The 21,971-nt window shown below is 43.0% G+C and overlaps 1 protein-coding gene across 15 annotated transcripts in view; it reads left to right on the plus strand.

Moving 5' to 3' along the window:
* pleca (plectin a) overlaps window positions 1–21,971 on the plus strand; it is a 67,597-nt gene that overhangs the window by 24,921 nt on the left and 20,705 nt on the right. For 5 of the 15 annotated variants that reach the window (XM_077548291.1, XM_077548294.1, XM_077548304.1 and 2 more), the window contains 10 exons: window positions 13,293–13,354; window positions 14,841–14,930; window positions 15,206–15,241; window positions 16,330–16,407; window positions 16,498–16,590; window positions 18,362–18,528; window positions 20,446–20,561; window positions 20,651–20,757; window positions 20,990–21,109; window positions 21,181–21,276. In XM_077548291.1, coding sequence (XP_077404417.1) covers window positions 13,293–13,354; window positions 14,841–14,930; window positions 15,206–15,241; window positions 16,330–16,407; window positions 16,498–16,590; window positions 18,362–18,528; window positions 20,446–20,561; window positions 20,651–20,757; window positions 20,990–21,109; window positions 21,181–21,276 — 965 coding nt within the window. Of the gene's footprint in view, window positions 1–1,611; window positions 1,731–6,918; window positions 7,103–11,406; window positions 11,604–13,292; window positions 13,355–14,840; window positions 14,931–15,205; window positions 15,242–16,329; window positions 16,408–16,497; window positions 16,591–18,361; window positions 18,529–20,445; window positions 20,562–20,650; window positions 20,758–20,989; window positions 21,110–21,180; window positions 21,277–21,971 lie in introns of those variants that run through there. The other 10 variants (XM_077548296.1, XM_077548306.1, XM_077548298.1 and 7 more) reach the window with 6 other exon arrangements.

The raw sequence follows: 21,971 nt of genomic DNA on the forward strand, positions 1-21,971 counted from the left end.
GAAAGGGGCTGGAAAAAAAAAGGGGGGATGGAAGCATTCCGGCTTCTGTTGTTATCGTTTTACGAGCTGCGAAGAATTTGGGGAGAGTTTTGCTGTCCAGCTGTAGCATGAGGTCGCAATTAGCCTTGACGGGAGTTGCATAACGGGTCTGGGAGAGCGGGATTAAGGCGTGAAGTGGGGCAGGGGTGGGGGAAAAAAAAATGGCTCTGTTGTAAACATTAGAGGGAGGGAGGAAAGGGGATCATCTTGGGATGATCCTGAAATGGGAAAGGGAGTGCGGCAGCTTGAGGGAGTTAGGAAAGTTTGAGCCTGGCTGATTATCTGGCTTGAACATGTGCGTGTGTGTGCGTGCGTGTGTGTGTGCGCGTGCACGGGCGTGTGCGTGTTCATGTATCATTAACAGACTGCAATGAGTGAGTCTGTCAAGCAAGGCCGAGTCACAGAAGGGCGGCAGGAGTCCTGTTTATTTTGGTGTATTCTGGCCAGCTTGGGATATGGGGGGGGTGGTGGGGGGGTGTGAGTGTAAGGAGTGACTGACCTCATGGTTGCAAATACGCGGAGAGGAGTTTTGTTTATTCATCCAGCCATTATTATACGAACCGCTTATTCTCACGAGGGTCGCGGTACTTTTGTTTATTCTGTGAGATTCATACGTTGTTTACATGCAGAGGAGTGGAGTGGCAGGAGTGAGTGCAGGGTGAAAAGGGAATGCGAGGAAGTTTCACTCCCGCTTTGTTATTTTTGTGTGAAAACTATCATAGGAGCCATTGCAGAGTGGCGGGAGTGAGTTCAAGGTGAAGGAGTGAATGGGCCGAAGTTTCACTCCTGCTCAGTCAGTCATCACTCTTTTGTAAAACTCACACAATCTTGTTTATTCTGTAGTTGACCGACGTGTTTTACCTTGTGAGTCCTGAAGTGAAAGAAGTGAGCTACAGGAGTGAGCGCTTCAGACCGATCACTTCTTCGCACAAACTAGCGCTGGGGTCTCGTCTCTTCGCCAACATTTGGAAGTTGTTGCCATGCAGTTTTTGGGTGGATGTGGAGTAGCAGGAGTGAGCGGCAGGCGTGCTTTTGAGCCGCTAGTGGCAATGGTGAACACAGGTGGAGGGCGGGAGTAGATGAAAGACACTCCCCTGCCTCTTACGCGTCTCCTTTTTGAACAGGTGGGGGAAGTCTTGTTTGTTCATGAATGTTCATAAGCTGCAAAGCGACCGGAGCGCAGTTCTTGGGGAAGTCGTTCAGGAAGTGAGCCGCTGATCCGACTGTAAGACCGACTGCTACTTCGCTATCATTCAGGAGTGAGTGCAGGGGGGAGGGTTAGGGGTGAGAGAGAGAGAGAGGGAGGGAGGGTGTGAGAGTGAGGGAGGGAGGGAGGGAGGCGTGCTCCTGCCGCCACTTCTCTCTCTTTGTAAAAACTACCGGAGGAGTTGGCTGCAGCTCTCAAACGTCCCGGATGGCAACACACCCCTAAAGCGCCCCCCCCCCCTTCCTCCCCCCCTTCCACTCCACGCCTTCCTTCCTACTCCTACCCTCCCCTCCTCACCTGTCAACCCCCCCCCCCCCTCGCGCCCTCCCACGCGTGGGCAAACAAATCCGCCGCGATCGCCGCACTCCGAAACCAGGCCCGATGCCGGCGAGCCCCCCAGGAAATGTGTTCCCCTCGCTGGTGGCGACGGGCCACCTGGTCACTTTGCTGCTGGTGTGGCGCTGGAGGTTGCGCCGGAAGCAAGGTAAGCGCCGTGCCACTTTCAAGGGCAACTCAAGGGTGGGGGGGAGGGACGGGGGGTTTGGACCTTGCCGCTTTGAACTCCGAGGACGGAAACTTTTGCTCCACCGCTCGCTCGCTCGCTTCGGTCTTCGCCGCTGTCCTCACTGCTCTCTTATCCCGTCTGCCGTCACCACCCCCCTTGCCCCCCTCCCCTCTCTGCTCCTCCCTCGGCTCAGTTTCCTGTGGAATGACGGTGTCGGAGTTAACCCCGTGAATGCCGGCGGCATCTGCTTTTAGTTTTGGTTTTGGACGCGTGTCAGTTTTCCTTCCTCAGACTGCGCCGAGAACGTCTTTGGGTGCGTTGGCATGACAACAAGCTGCTATTTTGGAACAAGTTACATTCCGGAAGGCTGCTCGTATCTTCAGTTGTTCATTGTAGAGAAAGTTTAGGGCAAAACTGAAGCGCAACTAAATTAAACATTGTATGTTTAAACACCAAAAAGTTCAAACAAATCACATGATTTCATCTATCAACGGAGCAGCAACACATACAAACAGAACACAAATTTTACATGCACATTACAAATTCACGCGAACTTGCAAAAATGATTTTTTCTTATGATTTAATACACAACAAATTAAATATCACACAATATCCTAATAGTTGTTGATACAAACTACAATATATTTGTTTATAAGACAAAAAAATCAAAAATAAATTTAAGAGAAACTTAACTAAAAAAAAACTTATGCAGTGGATATTTTCAGAATGAAGTCGTAACTTCGTGATAAACGAGTTTTGCATTAAAAAAAAAAAATCATGAAATATATACATTTCCCCCACACAAAATTCTCCTAAAAAGCAACTTTTGATCAAAACTTTTTCAAAGATTTCAAAACGCTACGGCTTATGCAACCTTCTCTGTGGAAAAGTGCGTAAGATTCCCATTCGTGTTACATGGGCTCCCTCTAGTGGTACACAAAGAATCACATCATTAAAAATACAAATAAAATGGACAACATACAACTCTCGAAACTTCCTAAAATACGGTACAGTGCATTATTTTATGTACAGTTCAGTTGTATTTAACTTTTAAATGTACATTTAGTCTCTGCGCTCTAAGTTGTCATTTTGTTTGTGACTCGTTTTCCCTGTTGTTGCATAGTTTTAAGCGCTTATGAAAATAATAATAGTCATTAGAGGGAAACATCTTCAAATGGACTTCAAATCTACACTGAAGTGCAACTACCTGTTCAACTAGTTTGAAAGCGACTTCTAAGTGGAAATCGTTGAAGGTTTGGTGGGAGCGAGGAAGCTGGACGTGTTGCGACAAAATGGCGGCCCTCAAACGAGCGCACCCGACGTCGAGTCAAAAAGGGAGGATGATTGTTTTGCATGTTGGACAAACCGGTTTGAACCACCGCCTCAACGCAAAGTCGCCACCGCAGCCATTGCTGTTGTCGTCCTGCTGTGAGGGCGGCGGCCATCTTGAAGCGATTGTTTGCTAGGGAGAAGCAGGTTAGGCCGGCCGCGTTTCCTTTAGCGTTCCCGGCGGGGCAATTGGGGTCATAAAAAGCTCTCGGAAAAGGAAGAGGACGGGACACACCTTTTGGCGAGAGAAAAACTGTCTTTTGACACGCCCGTTTCAACGACAATAACGAGAGACCTCGTAATTACCTCCACCAAGGAGGATTTTAATCGTGTACAGTAAATAGCTTGATAGAGATGATAGGATGCAGGATGTAATAAATAGATTCAATCCAGGAATTAAACCTAAACTAAAAATGAACCTTTTTTATTTGACGCATGAATCAAAATACTTAATACAAGTCGCATTAAACTGTTTTACGTGTCTTTTATTATTCTGATGATGCAATCAATGTGCATTCTGCTGTTTTCTTAACGATCATAAATGCAAGAACTTTTTATTTACGATTTACGGCGTTGTAACTGCGAGTCAGTTATTCTACCAATTATCCCATCATCTAATCTAGTGAATAAAATGTATGCTTTATTATTATTATTATTATTAAACAAAATGTTGAATTTCAGGTACATTTTTGTCCACTTGGGGTCGCGATTCTCATATTGCGCACTGTATTATCTGTGACTTTGAGTGTGTGTGACTTTTAAAGCCTGGTGAGTGACATGGGTGTCAGAGAATGGAGAGTGTAGAGTTGTAGACTAGGCTGTTGTGAGCTCAAGTTAGCGGCTAGCTGTTGACCGGCTATCAGTTAGCTTCGTTAGTTTTGTCTATTGTGTATTAATGATTATTACGTGTTTATTTTGTCATCGTTAGTTCAGTAAAGTGATAGAAAGTGCACCAACACTTAATGGGGTTCTTACAATATGTTCTAACTGGCGGTGGCAGGCTATATTCGATTAGCTAATGATGTTTATGTTGCCTTGTGTTGGCGATTGTAGATGTGCTTTTATAGAAGGCAGTTCTGTGACAACTTATTTCTTCACGGGTGTGCGAGTCTGCGGTCATGAAGAAAAGCTGAAAGTCTGCTCATGTGATAGCAGCACAGAGCTTATTATCATCCTTATCACCATGATTATGTATCATAATGACATCTGCTTCCTGGAAGCCGTGCAGTTAAATCCAGACGGTCTTTGACTGCAATGACGCGCAAATATTAAACCCAAGTGTCAATACTGGGCCTGTTTGCACTGGCGAAGGTATCGCGTTACAGACGACACCGGCGGCCATGTTGATGTCACGTCTGAATTCGATAGCTTCAAAGCGTGTACCGCGCAGCAACGTGACTCCTCTCCGGGATAATTATTAATTCTTATCGTCCCGCTGGGGCGAATTCAATCGGTGTCATTGAAGTTGGAGCCCAAGGTGCCTTTGACCCAGTGGGAAGGTGCGTGGCGGCGTTTAAAAAAAGCTCGGCAAGTTGCGCGCCAGGCGGCGAACTTGACACCGCCGCTTGTCGGCCGTCGTATCCTGGAGACAAAGAAGTCACAACAAAAGATTCAAACGGCAAACTCCTCAACAGAAGCCTTCAAGGCTTTACAGCGTTCGTATCGTCAAGCCGCAACCGAGTCCATTAGAGGCCGAGTCCATTTGGTGGCGAGCCGCACCCAAAACTGCAGTGCGCTTTGTATCCCGTGCTGCAGTGACTCACTCTGATGCCTCCTTTCACTAATAACACACTTGACGAGGGGAGAGCAGCCCACTTTTGCTGCACGCAAACAAAAAGACAACAAAGTTTCGTTCTTGCTAACTTTGGTTTGTGGTTTTAAAAATGTAAGCCCTGAGGCCTGTTGCCATTAGCAACATGAAACTTGGTAGACATATCTATCATGAGGTGGCCCACAAAAAAGCCTCAAGAAGCCATGCTCAAAAAGATAAAGGAAGTCTGCCACGGTGGTTTGAAATGTGCATTTTTTGCTGACTTGCCTCAAAAAAAATGCTTACTTTAACTTTGCCTTTTGAAAATTCATCCCCTGAAGCCCGTTTCATTGAGTAATCTGAAACTTGGTACACACGTCTATCATGAGGAGACCCACAAAAACGTCTTAAGAAGCCATGCCCAAAAAGAGACAGGTAGTCTGCCATGGTGGTTTGAAGTGGCCATTTTTGATAACTTACCAAAAACAAAACATGAAACTAAGTCACCTTTTGAAAATTCAGCCCCCAATGCCTGTTTTGATTCGCAACATGAAACTTGGTAGACCTATCGATCATGAGGAGACCCACAAAAAAGTCTCAAGAAGCCATGCTCAAAAAGATAAAGGAAGTCTGCCACGGTGGTTTGAAATGTGCTTTTTTTGCTGACTTGTCCCCAAAAAAATCCTTACTTTAACTCTGCCTTTTGAAAATTCATCCCCTGAAGCCCGTTTCATTGAGTAATATGAAACTTGGTACACATATCGATCATGAGGAGACCCACAAAAATGTCTTAAGAAGCCATGCCCAAAAAAAGACAGGAAGTCTGCCACGATGGTTTGAAGTGGCCATTTTTGATAACTTGCCAAAAACAAAACATGAAACTAACTAAGTCACCTTTTGAAAATTCAGCCCCCAACGCCTGTTTTAATTCGCAACATGAAACTTGGTAGACATATTGATCATGAGGAGACCCACAAAAAAGTCTCAAGAAGCCATGCTCAAAAAGACACAGGAAGTCTACCACGGTGGTTTGAAGCTGCAACTTGTTGGCTCATCTTGTCTATTTACCAGGATTCTTTCAAAACAAGCTATAAAACTCAAATCCGTTTTTCCTGAACAACTTACTGTATCATAAACACCCCGAAAATGCCCGGGGTATACTATGTGGTGGTCCACGACCACACATTTCTGTATGTGCCCGTTTAGAGAAAATTACTGTCTGTAGACAAACGTTTCCATTCAAGAGTCCTCCCACAGCTTGCGTTTGCGTGTTTCTCCTCCACATGCTGTGAAGGACATGAATGGTTGAGCACTATTGCACACAAGACAACAATAGTCTAGCTTCAGTGTGTGTGTGTGTGTGTGTGTGTGTGCGTGTGTGTGTGTGTGTGTGTGTGTGTGTTATTTATGATGCACAGCTGTTGCAAACATGGCCGAAGTGAGGCTAAAAATGTGCACTCTGTACCGTGAGGGTTGTTCGACTGGTGGCTGGCGACATTAAACTGGCCTGGGTGGGTCAAAAAACTACTCACAAAATCACATTTTTAAAAAAAATTATAGCATGTTTTCTTTTTAAACATTTTTTTTTATACATATCATTTGCAATATTAATACAGATTTTATTGTATATATTTTTTTAAATTTGAATATTTTTTGTAATTCTAATTTGTTTGTTTTTGTTTAAAATGTGTATTTTTTGTCGTTTTATAAGTAACTGAGTTTAATTTGACTTTTATTACAAGTGATTTACGGCGATGGGAAAAGTGTATCCCAAGCTTTGCTGTTTTTGTGCTTCAAATCTGCGTGTGTGTGTTGCGTGCGTGTGTTTAATTGGAGCTCTGGGGTGGGTTATGCAAGTGGTGGGCGGTGCAGATGTCACACATGTCCAAAAAACAAAAAAAAGTTTTTGGGGAGGGGGGTAGGGGGTAGCCTCGGGCGCGTGCACGTGGCTGTGCGTAAATGGCAGCTTTTTACGCACGGCCGCTGAACGCAGCAGCCGCAGTGGGTTGGACTTGGGTGCAATCCGAGACGACACTTCTCCTCTCCTCCTCCTCCTCAATGGAGCTCGGGTAGAGACAAAAAAAGTTAGTCGCGGAAAAAAAAAAATCCACGCGGGCTTTTCTATCTCCGTCGATCGGCAGCAGCATGGAGGCGCGCGTGGAAGACGGCGCAGTGGCGGAGCGCGTGTTCGCGTACCGCACGATGAATTTTATTCACGAGATGCGGTGCGAGGAAGTGGGCTCGCACCTCTACAGCCGCATGTGCTGCGCAGGTACGTTTGCGTTTGCGCGCGCTCGCTGACGTCCCCGCAGGCGGATTTCATCAAGGGAGGAGGAAGAGGAGGAGGAGGAGGGGGAGGAAGAGGAGGAGGTGGATTGGCGCACGCATGCGCTCTGTGCATTGTTTTGTTTTGCTTCACGATGCAGTTTGGGGCAACTCGAGCGAATCCTCCTGATCGCGGCATGAGTGGGTGTGTGCGTGACGAAAGTGGAAGCTGGAAACTTTGAGTCCATGTGAGATTGATTAATCATGTCTTACTTCAATTAACAGTGAGCTAATTATGTTAGCTGGTTAGCAAGTACTCTAAATAGTCATTAAATCGCATGTTGAGTGGAAACAAATGTATGTATGTAAAATTTGTAACTAACAATTTGATTAGTTATTAATAACAAATAACATTGTACTGGTTATAAATTAGCCTAATTGGCATCTGTGGTGGTGTGGCCACGATGTCATTGTATTTAGATGGTCTTTGAGGTCGGACTTCAAGACTGGTTCTTGAAGTTTGGTCTTTGAACTTGCACTTTAATATTGGCCTGTAAGGAGGATATTGAGGCGGATCTTCAAGGTTTTTTTTGGAGGGGTCGACGTGTTTTTGAGGTTGGTACAGAGTCTATGTTATTTGAGGAGGGTCTCTGGGTTTGGTCATTGAGAGTGGTCTTTGAGGGGGGGGGTCTTTGTTTTGGGTCTCTTAGGTTGTTTTTTAAAGCAAGGTCTTTGAGGATTATCTTTGAGCTTTGTTTTTAAAGAGGGTACTTGAAGAAATTATTAACATTCTTATTAGACTCTTTGAGGAGGGTCTTTGATATGGGGTCTTTGACTTAAGCTTTTGCGGATGGTCTTTATATTTGATTAGGAGGTCGGTCTTTGAGAATGGTCTTGAAGGCTGGTCTGTCAGAAGGGGTCTTTGAGATTGTCTTAAAGGACGTTTTAAGGAGGATCTTTGAGTTTTGCTCTTTGAGGGGGGTCTTGGAAGTGAGTGTTTGAGGTGGTCCTTTTTTAATGATTGATTGACTGAATTGACATTGTCTTTAGGTGAAATCATTTGTGCAGTTGGTTAATGACCGCACCTTCCTATTTTCTATTTCCTCTTTTAGCCTGTCCAGCAAAATATGACTAATTCATGAATTCATTGTGTGCATTTGGTCTTGAACAACAATGTTTTTTTTTGTTTTTTTTTTTAGCATCAGGAAACGGTTGCAGCAACAAAGTGGCATACTTCAATGCTAACAGAAGCATGTGTTTTCAGTGTTGCCATGGCTACCACCCAAACCACAATGTCCCTGCCCCTCCCCTCTGTCCTTAAGTAAGCTCAAGTGTCATTGCACCCCTATCGCCACTAGAGGGAGACAAAAACAGCACTGAAAAAGGTGTTGTTTACTGAATGAGTTAATTTTTCACCTGCAAATGTCTTATGAGTAATGTTTACGAGGGGAGTACATTCCACAGTGTTGAACAGTAACAGAACTACGAGCAGTGTGTAAGCTCGGCACCGCCCCATAATGCCGCGGGGCCAGACGGTACCTGGCGCTGCTGCGCATTCTTCTTTCTGTGATGGACACGCATGCTTTCACTTGCACACTTGTTGTTTTTTTACATGGTGGGAGTGATATGGGTGATAGGGTGGGCTGGTGGGGGGGGGGGGGGTGGTTGGGGGGGGCTCGCCCTCCTCTAGAATGCAGAAGTGTGGCGGTCTACAAAGCCAAAAACATCCATGACAGCCAGAAGGATATATTCTACTCATTTGTTGTGAATTTGTGGAAAGAGTAAAAATAAATTCATTAATCAACACACTCGTCTTTTGTCTTCATGTTGCTAATTGGTGGGTCTTTGAGGTTGGTCTTCAGGGGGGTCTTTGAGATGAGACAGATCTTTGACAGGGTTATTTTAAGATCTATCAGACATTTGTCTTTAAGGGATTATTTTTTTTATGTGGTGTCTTTGAGAATGGTCTTCAGGGGTGTTTACAGAGGGGCTTTGAGGTTTTTTTTTTTTTCCAAATTGGATTTTTAAAGGTCTTTGAGGTTAGTCATCAAGGTTTTTGGCAGGGTTGCTGTGGTGGGTCTTTGAGGTTGTCTTTGACGTTTTTAAGATATGTTTTTATGTTGTGTCACAGATTTTGAGGTTGTAATTTTGGAAGAGTCTTTGAGATATGTCGTTAATAAGGTCAGTCTTTACAGAATGTATTCATTGAGCTTTAAAAATGGGTTTTAAAGTCTTTGACATTGGTCTTTGGGAAAACTTGTTGGTCTTAAGGTAGGCCTAAGTTTAAGGAGGGTGGTCTTTCTAAAGTTTTTGAAGATGGATATTTTAATGTGGGTCTTTGAGACAGTTTTTTAGAGCTGGATCAAACAGGGGAATCTTCGAGGTGGCTTTATTTGAACGGTCTTTGACGTCAATATTTACCATGGATCTTTTCTCTTGTATTTCCAGTATGTGGGTCATTAAGGGGATCTTTAAGGTGTGTCTTCAAGGTGGGTCAGGGGTCGAGTGGGAGAGATGGAACCACCCCACCGCCTCTTGCTCCTCTTGTCCTGACAAGCCTCTCCTCCCCGAGGAAGCATTTGAGGAATCCTTTCTTTTCCGACGGTGAAAGAAAGCTCTTGCAGGAATTCATGAAACGTGAATGAGTCGATGCTTTGTTGTTGTTTTTTTTAGTTCAAGGCGCCAAATCGACAGTTGAAGATGTAACTGAATGGCTGCCTTGTTTGATTTGTTTCGAGCATCTTACAACAGAAGCTTTTATAAAAAAAAAAAAGTGGCAATGATCCAAGAGCAACAGGGGAAAACCTTTCAGATTTTCCAAAGTGCAGATGTTGCTACTGGAACTCTTGAGTCCACGCTGGGAGTTTTTGTGTGATGAAGAATGATCTTGTTCCTTGACTCATGGTCATCATGTGCGCTTCGCAGCCCTTGTGGAAGACGTCCACCACACACGGACTTTTGCCTCTGTTCACTGTTTCTACTGCGGACAAAGAGATGGTTTATCTTAAATCGATTTCGCCGCGTGACCTGACATTTAAGTGTCATGAGGCAAAACCGAAAATTCAGAGGGCGTTTGCTAGAAGATTTGGGATGATTTTTTTTTAAATTTTTATACAGACTGACGAATACTTGGTAGACGTAAAGAACAAAAAATGTTGCCAATGTCAATGTGGCCCAAAACTAATGTTGACCTTCTTAAACTTTGACTTTCAGCTATACACAACATTTTGTGGTTTTTTCTTGACCTTCCCTGGGCCAACCTAACCAAAGAGACCAATGGATATGAAACCAAAATCTCTGTCAACCTTTGACTAAACTTCCCTTTGTCCGTCCATAGACTTTTTATGGAAAAATCTTTGGATCTACGTACATTTGGTGGGTTCTTCTTTGAGCCAAGGTGCGAGTCTACTCTTGACTTTTCCGAGAGTGGCGTATGGAAACAGAACCTGTAATGTCCTCAACGCAAACTTTCAAGTTTTTTGGTGGATTCGTCATTACCCATCGGCCACCACAGACAAAACCATATGAAACTATAATTTCTTTGGCAAACTTAAATTTCGCATTCTTTTACGCACCCTACCAAACTGTTTTTTGGAACAATCCTTGGACCACATGGACTGGAGGTATGCGGTACACGTGGTAGACTAAATTCTGCCTGTAACACTCTAAAAAAAACTTGGGTAAAAAGTAACCCAACTATGGATCCAATGCACTTTATGGGTCAATTTTTTGACCCAAGTAAAGGATATGACTAATATTTGTGTTGTTTTACACTAAAAGACCCATTTCTTGACTCAAAGTTGGGTCAAATTAACCCAAGTAGAGGATTGGTCCATTTTTGACCCATAGTTGGGTTATTTGTTACTGAAAAATGTCTGCCACCGCCATTCAAATAATCCCTAAATCCCTAAAGGAGACTCAGAGGGAAACACAATCCTCCCTGGTTGAGGTAACAATAGCACACCTGTGCATCTATGACCTCAAAGTCATCCATGCGTGGAGACGGTCATTACGGTTGCACTGAGACACACTCGCCATGTGTCAGGTGGTCTTTGAGGACCCGAGGAGCAGGAGGGGAGGCGTTTTGTTGTTGTATCAGGGTGTGGTGCGCACCTTTACCACGCCGGGCCGGGAAGAAGACTCTCGTCTCTTCCCCCTTACCTCTCGTGTTGCTTCTTGAGTGACACGGTCGCCCGCAGGCGCGCTTGCTTGTGCGCGTGGGGAACAAAAAGCGTGGCGGCGCAGGGGGGGGGGGGGGGGGGGGGGGGGTGGCGGTGGGGGGTAGAGGAAGTCAACGAGGGACGGAGCAGGCTGACTCTGACGCAGCAGGCAGTCGCTTTCAAAGCAGTCGAAGGTAGCCGTTGTTTCCTCTTGTTCTCCGGACGAGGATTGTTTTGCGATGGAGGGCATATTGCGACAGTACTCGTCCGACAGTTTGAGCAGCGACGGCGTGTTCATCGAGGACTCGCCTTACCAGGGCATCCTCAAGTCCATGGACTGCAGGAAAGGTAGACGCGGGTTGACAGTCACTTTGTTTGCATTTCTGCTGGGAGCACAAGCAAGTTTGTGTGTGCAACATGTTGGTGGTGGGCTTCAAACAGGCCACTCCCCCTTCATATGTTTTGAAGTTTGGTCTTTTAATGGGGAGGGTGCTGATAAACTTGAAGAGGACATCTGATAGTAATGCTTTAAAATGCACTTTAATTTTTTCGGATGAAGATTTCATTTTAAGTTTTTTTTTTTTTAGTTTGCTATTAGAGTTATACTTAATGTAGAATTAAATGTATTCAATTAATAAATTGAATTATCTAGTCTATGTATTCTTTTTTCATATATTCAAAAAATTGAATAAATACACTATATATTAGATTGTTTGTATTATTATGTTGTTAACAAATTAAATGAATGAATGAATGCATTAAATGGTTTATTTTACATTTTTATTTCTTAGGCATTTTTACGACTATCATTAATATGATACTGTACATTAAATGAAATGTCTTCATTATAAGAGGAGTAAATCTAATTATTTTTCTATTATTTTTACGTAAGTATATAGTATAATTTATTTTTCATTTTTTTCCTATTGTAGTTATCATATCAAATTAAATTTAAGTCAATTTAATTGAAAATTCATCTGCATTGATTTGTTTAAACCATTCTGTTTAATAACAATGCTTTTTTTTATCATTAAAAAATGTAAAAATGTTTATTTTGTTTTGACACTTGTCATTCGATTCATCATACGATACATTCAAACTAATTTCTCCATTTTGTGATGAACACATCAATAGCTTTGTTTCATTTTTATTCAGTGAATTTTAATTAATTTTATTTGTAATAATAATATTTTTTGACATTAATATGTTCATCATTTATATAATTATGTAATTTTTATTTTTTTTTTTCTCCAGTCTTTGGCTGTTAAAAACCCTCAGCTTCTACTACACTCAAAAAAAAAATAAACTTAACAGAAAAATAGTCTTTTGTTACATTATTCTGCAGCAGAGTGTGTGTGTGTGTGTGCGTGTCCACCTTTGAGATGTCCACGTATGTTTTTGTTTTTTGTTTTTGTCGTGCAGCTTGTGTCTCATTTTGCTTTACTTAAAGCTGTCACTCTCATCGTCCCCGGGTACGACTAAAACTTTATGGATCCACGTTGGACTTTGTGAGCGCAAGAGCTGATGTCGAAGTCTTGAGTGTTTTACGTCCCGATGCTGAGGAATGTGTGCAGGAACAGTCCTGCATGGTGAAACATGTTCCTGTACACGTAATGCTGTGCAGCATGACAGATCTCATTCAAGCCTCCTTCTGTTTTGTAACCTCCTGTGACATTTTTTTATTGACTCAACTCTGACCTCACCATAATTAAAGATGGCTCCCAAGTGTCTTTATTAATAAGAATATTTACCCAAAGGAACATTTTTTGCCATAATGAAGCTCTGCTGACAGTACTTCAAATGAAGTGAAGTCAGACCATTGCTTGAAAGTGGCTCTGGATCTTGGCCCACCCAACCTCATAATTTTATGGGCGGAGGAAGTCAGCATTCTGGGTGGTTATTACGTAAATTAGCTGAAAATTTGTAAAAAATTGAGACCTGTAATTCATTCAATCACTTGTCTTACTGATGAACAACAAAAAATAAGCAGCAGCTTTGTTGTCTTTTCAACGAAAGTCTTCTTTTCTCCCCTTACAGATGAGCGCGACCGAGTTCAGAAGAAGACCTTCACCAAATGGGTCAACAAGCATCTCGTGAAGGTACGAGACACTGACACATGCTTTCACTTGCCTACCGATTGAAGACTGATCGCTTGATAAGAATGAAAACAGCACATCCATGACGCATCTCTTATCTGGAGGACATTTCAAAACATGTGGCTTTGACGTCTCGCCACTGGCTCACACCAAAGTGTTGGTATCCAGCCCCCCCCCCCCTCCCACCCCCCTCCCCTTTAGCAATATCAATGATTTCACTGTGTGTCAAAGTCTTGTGACACACCAGTCACAAGAGCAACAACATTGTTTTCATGTAGCAACTGCAACACAAACACACACCAAAAAAATCTTTTTGAGTTGTCCTGGTTGCGTTAATGTCATGTGTTATGCTAAGGAAGCTAAAGCGAGCCAAGCAGGGTGCCGCGGCCCCGCCATGTGCGTCCTGCGATAGCATCAGGCTAACAAACGGGCCAGGATGTGTTGTTATTGTGTGTTTTTATGAGTCTGCGTCCATGGAAATGAGGCCATGCGGGAGCTGACTCATTCTCAGGTTTTTTTTGGACATCATTCCAGTTTCAATGTGTACCGCCATTTTAAAAATGAAAGAAAGAAGAAAAAACATGAAAACCTTACATCAGAATAGCGTTTTTTGTTGTTGTGAACCGCCCTTGGCAAAAAAAAGTTAGCTTACGAATATAAGGAGGCTATATTTCCATTATGATATCACAAACAAATTCAAGATTATCTTAATTTTACGGTGACGCTGCCTTGAAATGAGCGCTTGCTACTAGCTACGAGAGTTAGCATGTGAGGTAAATGCTAAATGCTTGCTACCGGGGTGGATAACAAGCTAACTAGCACGGCTTACATCAGTTTGTTTCTACTTTGACATTACTGAACAAAACAGAGAAGAACAGAGAATTAGCTACTCGTTTTTCTGAGAATGAAGTAAAAACAAACAAAAAGTAACTATTACATTCATTTTTCCGCTTACTAATAGCTAGCTACGGAGTGCGTTCAGTTGCGTTCAATTTAAGGTTGCAGCTAATCCAAAATCATCTGTCCATTAAGCTTCTTCTTTTGATAATCTTTTATTGTCAAATCTTTTGTTTTCCCCTCCATCCACCTCACGTCCTGTCTGTCCCTCTTTATCCCGTCAGCACTGGAAGGCTGAGGTAGGTTCTTTTTTTGGCCCCGGCATAAATGCTAAATGCTAAACGCATGGACTGCAGTGCAACGCTAAAACGGTTGGTCAGTGTGCCTTCCCAACTGAAATCCTTCCACCCGGCTATACCTAATATTATGACCTATGTTGCTGTATTAAATGAAGCAAGTCAGTGTCACACATGTAGAAGTCAAACATATTGACACATAATGGACAATTTAGAGTCTATAATAAACCTAACAAGCATGTTTTTTTTTAATTTAATTTAATTTTGGGGAATATTGGCGTGCAAACCCAGAACTCCTTAACTGCTTATATTTTTTTATTTTTTTTATTTAATTAAATAAGTTTGTGTGTTTTTAGGCCCAGCGACATGTCAGTGACCTGTACGAGGACCTGCGCGATGGCCACAACCTCATCTCCCTGCTGGAGGCTCTCTCCGGAGAGACCCTGGTGAGTGACCTTTGACCTTTCACCCCACCCTCACTTCCTGTCTACCCCCCTCCCTCCTCTTCCCTCGCTTCTTGTGTTGTCTTCTACTCTTCTCGATGTTGTTGTTGTTGTTGTTGTTGTACTGTTGTGTGGCATGTGTTGATTCTCCTGTTACACTAATTTTCATTCTTGGCCGCCATCTTGTTGACTCATTTGTTTTGGGCTCTAACGACCTTACGACACCCCCCGCCCTCCCCCGCCTCGTCCTTCTCCCTGTGATGCTCTTGCCGTGCTAGCCGAGGGAGCGTGACCTAGTGAGGAACGTGCGCTTGGTGAGTGCTGCCTGCACGCTGGCTCTGGCGTGGCATGTGTCAACGCACGACCGCCACCCGCCTCCCCTAAAATGAACCCCTGCACCCAAACATCGACTGGCAGTGCATGCTTTGATGTTAGTCATTAGGTGTCATATCGGGTGCGAAGTGGATGAAAAGTGGACGACGACAAGTGGATTTCAGTCACACTTTAGGTGGTGAGCTTTAGTTCTTGATAAGACTAAAGCGACTCATTAATGGACTTGGAAAGATGATTTCATTTTATTAACATTTAAAAAATAATATTTTCTATTTTTTTTATAGAAATTTCATGTGTTTTTCCATTTAATTTTAATGCATTTTTTTACATTTAATTGTTTAATTATTTTTTTATTATAAAATTTTAAAATTAATGTTAAATAATTTAATAGCCGATCAAATGTGAATAAAAAATTATTTTATATATGGCTGTATCAATATTTAATATATTGTAAATGAAATGAATGTAAAAAAAAAAAAGTCCATTCAAATTTATTTAAAGCCAAAAAACTGTTTTTCTTTTCATTTTGCTTTAGATAAAAATGAGAAATAGATAATATTTTTTGTGTTTTTAGATTTAAAAAAAAAAAAAGTCAAAATGACAAATACCTGCTTTTTATTGGATGTTGATGATATGGATTTAATTTATATGATCGTATTTACCATATATCTAAGACCTTTCAGTAACGTATTCATTAGCAGCTATGCTATGTTGTGACATCAAAAATGAATTCATCGCTCACATGTCTTTTCTGCACATCCCATAATTCCATGCTGCATCTCAGTTATTTTTGATTGACGGACTTTAATTACATACGTCACCTGTTTTAACACCAGTGCTAGTAATCATCGAGTCCCCTCAATCACTGCCGGCTGATTGGTCGTTAAGCACTTAACGTGCATGTTTATAAACTGGCCATCCCCGTCCGACGTCCTGCCCGGGTCACGTGTGCTCTCGTGCGGACCTGACGCCCGGCTCACATGGCCTCGCACCTTCATCCAGGTCATGCAGAACTTTGCCCACCATTGGCTGCTTTTCCCAAATATGTGCGTCCTTTGGTTTCTTTCAGCCTCGGGAGAAGGGCCGCATGCGCTTCCACAAGCTCCAGAATGTTCAGATCGCGCTGGACTTCCTCAAGCACAGACAGGTGGGCAAGGAATTCTCATCCAATTGGCACGCAAACCTTTCGTTAGTCTCCGAAACGTGTCCGAAACGGGATCATTTCCAACCCTCGCAGGTCAAATTGGTCAACATCAGGAACGACGACATCGCCGACGGAAACCCCAAGCTGACCCTGGGGCTTATATGGACCATCATCCTGCACTTCCAGGTACGCGGTGGCCATTATTCAAACTGTGTTTCAGGTTAGGCGTGACGTCACTCACGTTTGCTACAAGCCGAGTTTGAAAGTAAACAATTGTAGACTTTTTAAATTGAATTTAGTTCATTTAAATTAAATAATAAATTGAAATTAAATAACAAAAGTAAAAAAAAATTATAATAAAAAATAATAAATGAAAAATGCTTAATTTTAGTTTAGTTTTAGTTTCAGTATTAGTTTTTTTTGTGTGTATTGTGCAATTTTTACTAAACACCATGGCAAAATGAAAAAAGTAAGACATTTACTTTTATTTTAATTTTAGTTTCAGTATTTTTCCGTTAGTTTTTGTTAACTAATATAAGGAGCTGGAAGAGGTGGTGACCAGGATGCGGAGGGTCTGAGAGTTTTGCCTGCCCTTGTCTTGGTACTTGCAATATTTTTTTCAGCTGTTCTAACTCTGTTCAACTCTCCTTTTCCATTTTGTCATCTCGCTCTCTCTCTCTCTCTCTCTCTCTCTCTCTCTCTCTCTCTCTCTCTCTCTCTCTCTCGCTTCACTTGACTTCATTTTTCTTAGTTTTATCAGGTGAGCTTAGGCTTTAGATCATCCTTTATTGATTCAAGAGTGGGGCAGGATTCATGTTGGGTTTTTGTTTCAAGGGCCTGTTTTGGGTGAGGGTTGTTGGGTTGGTGTTGGAGTTGGATTAGAGTTGTTCTTGGGATTCAGGTAACAACAGGGTTAATAGGGTTCCTCACTTCCATATGAATGTCAGGATACAAGAATGAGCCGTTTCACGGAGCAGCATAGTTTGGAAACTTTGAGTCCAAAGCAGTGGGAGTAAAGGAATCATCTGGTTTTTTTTTTTCGTCTCCTTTTTGAAGCTATAATGAGCGTAATGGTCACGTTGGGATGCGGGTTTCATTTTCCTGAGTGAGTCAGTGCTTCCCCGGGGGATGCCAGAGGGAAAAGTCGTGGGCGTGATTGCTTCGAAATGCAGTGGGAACGACCACAATGAATCCCCCCGGCTGGCATTTTTTTAATCAGCTTTCATGTTTTCAAGGCCAAAAAAGCAACCAAAAAAAAAATAATGTGCAGATTTTTAGAAGGAACTGGGTGGAGGTCCGTTTTCCATTCAGGGTCTGAATCACTATGCTTGGGTTTCCCCATCTTCTTCCCCTTTCCTACAAAAAAAAAAGAGAAAGTTGGCCGTGAGTCATTGAAACTCTGCTAATCAAACAGACTGATATTTAAAAACAATAGAAAAACAAAGAGCAGTAAAACAGGTATTTAAAAAAAGCACATTTCCTGCGATTGTATTTGCAGGTTATGTTGTAAAGTCCACCCTTGTGGCAAATAAAGCCGAGCAAAACAAGCACACAATCGACCTTGTAGGCTTTCATTTACATTTTGCTGCTGTGCGATTCATTTAAAAAAAAAAACAAAAAAAAAAAAAAAACAAACCTTGGAGGCATGGGGGGGGACGACATACCAGGATTCCTTTGCAGCTGCCCTCATTGACTTTAATGTCGGTTTATTTATTTGAAACTGCTTGCGTGATTCATTTCTTGTGAATTTTGTAAACTGTGTGTTCATGTACAAGTCTGGAAACAGTAAGTTTAATTGCGGTTCGACTGACTCATGCAATGTTCTGCGGAAGAAAAGGCTGCTTATGTGGAAATAATGACTTTCAAGTGGCTTTATTAGGTACACACGCACAGCCCAAAAATAAATCCAATCACGTGTTTGCGCCCCCCAACAACCCCCCCCCCCCCACCCCTGCAGATCTCCGACATCCAGGTGAACGGCCAGTCGGACGACATGACGGCCAAGGAGCGTCTGCTGCTGTGGTCGCAGAGGATGGTGGAGGGCTACCAGGGTCTCCGCTGTGACAACTTCACCGGCAACTGGAGAGATGGCAAACTCTTCAATGCCATCATACACAGACACAGGTGCGAACGTCCAAGAAATCAAATTTGGACTCTTTTGGTTGGATTTCCGTGGAGGAGTATCTTAATGTGGCCACAAATGTAAAATATTAACCAAAATGGCCGACTTCCTGTACATTTTGGTTCATGGGTTCCAAATATTGCAGTGGCAATGTTTTTAGGCGTCTTTGCACCTTGACGCTTTGAAATTGGCGGAACGTCGACACTTTTGCCCAAAATGGCCGACTTGATGTGTGTGTTTTTTTAGCCCATGAGACGTTTTTTGTGCATCCTGTCACAATAGTGAAAACAATTTTTTTCTTAATCTTAGTAAGAGTTGGTTAAAATAAGACCCTTGGAATTGGAAAAAAAAAAACTTTTAGCCCAAAATGGCCAACTTCCTGTCCATTTTAGAATACGGGTCTTTGAGACTTTTTCGTAGTTCCTGTCCTGACAGTCCCACCAAATTTCACACTGATCAATAGAGCTGTTGTCTGGAAGGGAATTTTTCTTTATTCCAGTAAGAGTTTTTTTTAAAGTAAGACCCTTGCAATTGGAGAAAAAAACTCCACTTTTGCCCAAAATGGCCGACTTGATGTGTGTGTTTTTTAGCCCATGAAACGTTTTTTGTGCATCCTGTCACAATAGTGAAAACAATTTTTTTCTTAATCTTAGTAAGAGTTGGGTTAAAATAAGACCCTTGGAATTGAAAAAAAAAAAAAACATCCACTTTTAGCCCAAAATGGCCAACTTCCTGTCCATTTTAGAATACGGGTCTTTGAGACTTTTTCGTAGTTCCTGTCATGATAGACAGTCCCACCAAATTTCACACTGCTCAATAAAGCTGTTGTCTGGAAGGGAATTTTTCTTTATTCCAGTAAGAGTTTTTTTTAAAGTAAGACCCTTGCAATTGGAGAAAAAAACTCCACTTTTCACCAAAATGGCCGACTTCCTGTTCTTTTTAGGGCTTATTTACAATACATGAGACGTTTTCATTTGTCCTGTCATGTCAATCCTACCACATTTTGCATTAATCAAGGAAGTTAGTTGCAGGGGTCGAGTTTTTTTGTTTTTTTTGGTAGTAATAGAGATGAAAATTCTAAGAGTTTTAGTATGCTAAAGACCCCTCCCCCCAAAAAATCAATGGGTTGAGACCTCCAAAGTATCTCAAATTCCTTCCTCTTTTATCTTCTGGAACATCCTCCTACTGAGCTCATTCGGGTGGAGTCTCTCTCAGTCTGGCCTTGGCATGGATCTGTTGTTGCATCACGCGGCTTACGGCGCACCACCTCCTTTGCGCCCATTCGCGCTACAGAACTCCGAGCCGTCCGCCATAGGCTCGAGATTCCAACACCGCCGAGGAGCTTTCCAGTCCCCCCCCCCCCCCCGTCATGTTGAACCCGAAGAGGAAGTTCCGCTCCAGGAGGCGCCCGAAGAGCAACGAGGAGCCACTAGGGGGCGACACCTCACAGCACCAGGGCCATGAAGCGCGTCCTGAGTCGGACGTGGTTCACGTGAGCAGGGACAGGCTGTCCTATCGACGCGCCTGTTACCAGGAGCAGGACTGGACCCTGCACATGTACATGAAGAATATTTTTCTAAGCGGAGCTTGTGGCTGCACGCTAGTTTGACGTCGCCGCTTTTTGCTTCCATTTTGGGAATGTGAAGCTTCTGTGGTATTAGCGCTCGTGTCCTGGCTCGTACCGCGCTGGCCTGCAGCCACAAGACGACTGTGTGGGATATACAACAGTGTTTCCTCAACTTTTTGCAGCAATTATCACCTAAAAATACTTCGAGGACCACCAAAATAAGCAACATTAAAATGCAATCGCTCGTAGGCGTAAGTGTTCATAAAAACGAGGCAGAGGTTTAATCCTAAAAAGTTTATTCGATGTTATTGTAGCGAGAAAGTTAAGAAATGCCCGCTTGGTGTGCCCGCAGGCCCAACCTCATCGACATGGCGAAAGTGGGCCGCCAGACCAACCAGCAGAACCTGGAGCAGGCCTTCAGCGTGGCCGAGCGCGAGCTGGGCGTCACCAGACTGCTGGACCCCGAGGGTGAGGAGGGCGGCGCCGTCGGCAGCCAATCAAATGTCCAGACCCAATGGAAATGCTAACGGCAACTACCGTGTCCTGTTTGCCCGCAGATGTGGACGTGCCGCATCCCGACGAGAAATCCATCATTACGTACGTGTCGTCGCTGTACGACGCCATGCCCAGGGTGCCCGACGCTCAGGACGGCGTCAAGGCTAACGTGAGCATGGAATGTTGTCATGAGTCATGGGATGATTTAGGGAAAAAAAAACGAAAAAAAGTTTCAATATTATATCCAGAGCCAGTTAGCCATTAATATGCTGTGTGCTCTGGCCGCTAGAGGGCGCCAGAAAATCGGGAAATAAATCATTTTCTGTATATCCAGCAATCCATTTTGTGTACTGCAGTTTTTTGGCTTCAAATAAATGGTGTGACTGAAATCCACTTTGTAGGAACTCGAGCTGCGCTGGCAAGAGTACCACGAGCTGGTCACCATGCTGCTGCAGTGGATCAGACACCACATCCTGGTCTTTGAGGAGCGCAAATTCCCCACCAGCTATGAGGAGATCGAGGTAGCGGCACCCCATTCAACTTCAACCTCATTTTAAAACTCGACTGAGGTCTTTTTTTTTTTCTGCCGCAGGTTCTCTGGCGTCAGTTTCTCAAGTTCAAGGAAACGGAGCTCCCTGCCAAGGAGGCTGACAAGAACCGCTCCAAACACATCTTCAAGTCCTTTGAGGTGAGGCTTTTCATTTACTTTAGAGTTACTGGACCATCACCAAGTAGCAATTGCTCACTTATGTTGTCAAATGTTGAAAATGGGATCAAATGAAATTTTTGGTGGGGGCGGGGGGCTCCCTTTTGAGTGCCAAAGAGTAGATGGCGAAGTGGAAAACAAGGATGCTTGCACCTCACGTGCACATTTCGTTTCGTAAGACAACATCAATTTCTATCTGATGAGATTAAACGGTTATAAAAAATATTTGATGGCTGCAACCTTCGTACCCAGCAGCGTGGTACTGTTTGCAATGTGTCGAATTAAACAAAGAAAGTTGCACGTTACTTATTACTTTGTCTTATGAAAGTACACTAGCTTAATGCTAACACAGTGCAAAACCAATAGAGGTGCTAACGAAAGCAATAGTGCACAGAATATTGTGTTCTATTGCTATAAAAACATGGAAGTCTCTTCTTTCACCAGGAAAAAAAAGGTATATTTGTATCTGTTTCCGTTCTGCAGCCATTAGCATTAGAATATAGCTAAGTTTCATCCTTATTCACAAATCTGTTGAAAACACTGTCAAAAAGAGCTTGTTGCAACATGACCCTGGTTGATCTCGTATACTCTATTGCCTCCTGCTGGCCATTTTTTGTAATAACTACCATTGCTTCAAGTGACCTCTTTATGTCAGAAGCTGCATCAAAGCCTGCTGT

This window comes from Vanacampus margaritifer, chromosome 17, assembly GCF_051991255.1.
Source record: "Vanacampus margaritifer isolate UIUO_Vmar chromosome 17, RoL_Vmar_1.0, whole genome shotgun sequence".
Taxonomy (NCBI): Eukaryota; Metazoa; Chordata; class Actinopteri; order Syngnathiformes; family Syngnathidae; genus Vanacampus; species Vanacampus margaritifer.